We start from the raw sequence: 3,881 nt of genomic DNA on the forward strand, positions 1-3,881 counted from the left end.
AACAAGGGCCATGGTTTGTGCTATCCTGCTTGTGGGAAGCGCAAATAAAAGATCCCTTGCTGCTAATCGGAAAGAGTAGCCCATGTAGTGGCAACAGCGGGTTTCCTCTCAAAATCTGTGTGGTCCTTAACCATATGTCTGACGCCATATAACCGTAAATTAAAATGTGTTGAGTGCGTCGTTAAATAAAACATTTCTTTCTTTCTTTCTTTCTTTAAAAATGAACTGTGTAATAATGCAAATCCTCGCCACAATATCCACTCATTTACTTCATTTAAGGGTTTATCCTGAAGTTGGTCTAAAAGACGTCACACCGAAGGTGAACCTGAACTTATAGGTTAATGAGGCAACTGATCTTTGTATGGCTCAATTACTTCCGGTAATTGCTATTAAAATTTGAGTACTTTCTCACAGACCGAACGGCTTGGTCGCTTGTTCGCCATGAAAATCATTTCTCGCTTCGATGGAAGCTATATTTAAATCGTACTAATGAGGGGGGAAAAAATCCCACTTAAAAATGCACTGCTCTTCATATTTTTTCCCTCTCGTGTTCGAGCAGTTTTTAGTGGATAATTAGGATGCTTTGATAAGAAGCCAAATGACTGGTGCACCCGTTTGAGAATTGGACTCTCTCCAAGAGGATCATTGGGTCACTGAGTTGTTTCTAATTCAATCCAGTAATTTCTTTTAATTTTATATAAAGTCTGTGAAAAAAGTAATTCAAAAGTAATATAATATGTTTATAATGGATGGATTAAAAGGATTTAAAAAAAAGAAATTTGGTTTGTTTAGCGACATTGATTTATTAATCATCGGCTATCGTATATCAGACATTTGGTAATTTTGAGAGGAAACCCGCTACATTGTTTTCATTAGTAGCAAGATATTTGTTATATGCACCATCTCACATACAGGATAGCACATACCACGGCCTTTAATATGCTAGTCGTGATGCACTGGTTGGAACGAGAAATAACCCAATAGGCCCACCGACGTGGATCGATCCCAGATCGACCGCGCATCAAACGAGCGCTTTATCACTTAAACGTTATGTACACTGCATACCACTGAGATGCGGACAGTTAAACACCGACGTGGATCGATCCTAGACCGACCGCGCATCCAGCGAGCGCTTTACCACTGGAATACGCCCCGCCCATAAAAGGATTAATAATAATTTATCATTATTTTTAAAAGACTATAAATATCAGTTCATTAGAGTAGCTTCCATTCTTAAAAAAAAGATCTATTATAATATCATCATAAAGAGAACAGTAAATAGGAAATAAAACAGGTTTCTTTCATGACTTTCTAAATGTTCTTTGTACCTGTTTCTTATCTTAGGGGCGCTGTACCACTTTCGGAACATTTGACAGTGAACATGATCGAAGTAAAGCGTTCGCTCGATGCGCGGTCGGTCTGGGATCGATCCCTGTCGGTGGGCCCACTGAGCTATTTCTCATTCCAGCCAGTGCACCACGACTGGTATATCAAAGGCCGTGGTATGTACTACCCTGTCTGTGGGATGGTGCATATAAAAGATCCCTTGCTGCTAATCGAAAAGAGTAGCCTATGAAGTGGCGACAGCGGGTTTCCTCTTTCAATATCTGTGTGGTCCTTAACCTAATGTCAGACGCCATATAACCGTAAATAAACTGTGCTGAGTGCGTCGTTAAATAAAACATTTCCTTCTTCTTCTTGATCGAAGTGGACCAATAATTAACTGATGTAGTTCTACACTGTTCAGTCCGAAAAAAGCAAAAATGTCACCCAGTTAGCGATTTCAATAAACAACACACTAAAAGTAACAATTACATACATCAAGAACACCTATGTCTACTCATATCCATACAACTAAAACTATGTGGATGAAAAGCAAATTATAATCTACGTTTTGTAACACCGCGAAAACTGAATTCATATTTATAAAAGCATTAACCTATATAAATATGATAAGTATATATTATAACAACGTAATTCACAAGAGTTTATTCGTCCCTTAAGTTTGTCATGATGTCGATAAAGACGGTCACAGGAAATAGGAAGTTCACTAACAGCGCGCATCCGAAACGCATCCGACAACAAGGTCACTGACATTTTATAGTTCAGACCAGCCGGAGTATGACGGACATTTGGATGGCTATGACGCTCTCGCGTATAACTAAACTGTCCAAATGTCCGTCTAGCTCTCTTACAGTCAGAGTACTCGGGCTAAGTTCAGACCAATAAACGTCCATGTGTATGCAGAGTCGGAGAGGGGCGTGGGGGGGGGGGGGGGGGGGGGGGGGGGGGGGCGGGTTGGGTAGAGGGAGAGCATTAAGGCCAGAAAATCGCGAGTCACGTCAGTCAGAGTTCAACCTAAAGATTCAAGCTACTTGTTTATGTTCTTAGTTAGTTTGTTTTATTTAACAACGCCACTAGAGCACATTGATTTATTAATTATCCGCTATTGGATGTCAAACAATTAATAATGTTGACATATAGTCTTAAGATGAAACCCGCTACATATTTTTTTCCATTAGTAGAAAGGAATCTTTTATATGCACCATCCCACAGACAGGATGGCACATACCACGGCCTTTGGTGCACCGGTTGGAACGAGAAATACCTCAATGGGCCCACCGACGGGGATCGATCCCAGAGCGACCGCGCAGCAGGACACATATAGATGTGCGCTTTACGTCCCGCCCCTGTATGTTCTTCGAGTCATCATCTCGTTCAATTAATTGTCTTACTACGTTTGAGAACGATTAAAGTTTTCATACACACGCGTCGCCTACATTGAAAGTGGTAAAGGGAAAGGGAGTGTCTTTCTTTTAATTTTGATTCTTGATTCTGAGGGGGCGGGGGCGGGACGTAACCCAGTGGTGAAGCGCTCGCTTGATGCGAGGTCGGTCTAGGATCGATCCCCGTCGGTGGGCTCATTGGACTATTTCTCGTTCCAGCCAGTGCACCACGACTGATATATCAAAGGCCGTGGTATGTGTTATTTTGTCTATGGGGTGGTAAATATAAAATATCCGTTGCTACTAATGGAAACATTTTTCGGGTTTCCTCTTCAAGATGTTTGACACCTAATAGCCGATGGTTAATAAATCAATATGCTCTAGTCGTGTCGTTAAACAAAACAAACTTTAACTTTCTTGATTCTGATTTATTTTTTCAGTCTGCGTGCCTGTGGCTATCTTCTTTATTTGGGTGAAGCCATACAATCAGGGCTTCTTCTGCGATGATCGGTCACTGCAGTATCCGCATCGCCACGACACGATATCGACGCCGATACTGATGATCATGGGATTGGGAATACCGGTAACAATGGTGGGTACATCTCTCGGTGACGGCGCTTCTGGGTGGGGTGTGAGTCAGTTTTGTTAACAAGCAAACAAGAAGGCGCGTGCGCAGGAAATCATTCGGGGGGGGGGGGGGGGGGGGCAACACGGGATCATGTCTATGTTCCTTCAGGTCTATGTTTCCTAACCCAAACCCCTAACCCGTACATAGAGCTGAGGGAATATAAAGCTGACCCCGTCAACACTGTTACGCGTGAAGGTTCTATGAGAGAACTGTTCAAGCACCCTTGTCATGACATAACCTCTGATTTGACCAGAGAATTTTGTTCATCTCAGGGGCGCTACAGGTCGAGCGAGTAAGGTAACCTCCCACCCCACCCCCACCCCCCACACACACATACACATACGGACACTTACGGACACACACACACACACACACACACACACTGAACACAGTCCCCCCTCTATTAAGTGGGATTGGTACATTTTGGAACAGTATATATTGCCAACTAGTGGGTTTTTGCCAGGATTTTATATTGCGTATTTCTTTCTCTTGGTATAGTTTGGGCTACTACAAACATTAGGACTACA

General features: G+C 42.5%; 1 protein-coding gene across 1 annotated transcript in view; it reads left to right on the forward strand.

Annotated features, from left to right (window-relative positions):
• Positions 1-3,132: 3,132 nt before the first annotated feature.
• The window catches only part of LOC121375319 (phospholipid phosphatase 3-like), an 11,316-nt gene continuing 10,567 nt past the window's right edge, over positions 3,133-3,881 (forward strand). The window contains exon 1 of the mRNA XM_041502714.1: positions 3,133-3,318. Within this exon, the coding sequence (XP_041358648.1) occupies positions 3,286-3,318 (33 nt within the window). The 5' untranslated portion in view covers positions 3,133-3,285. The remainder of the gene's footprint in view (positions 3,319-3,881) is intronic.

The sequence above is a fragment of the Gigantopelta aegis genome, chromosome 6 (assembly GCF_016097555.1).
Source record: "Gigantopelta aegis isolate Gae_Host chromosome 6, Gae_host_genome, whole genome shotgun sequence".
Classification (NCBI taxonomy): domain Eukaryota; kingdom Metazoa; phylum Mollusca; class Gastropoda; order Neomphalida; family Peltospiridae; genus Gigantopelta; species Gigantopelta aegis.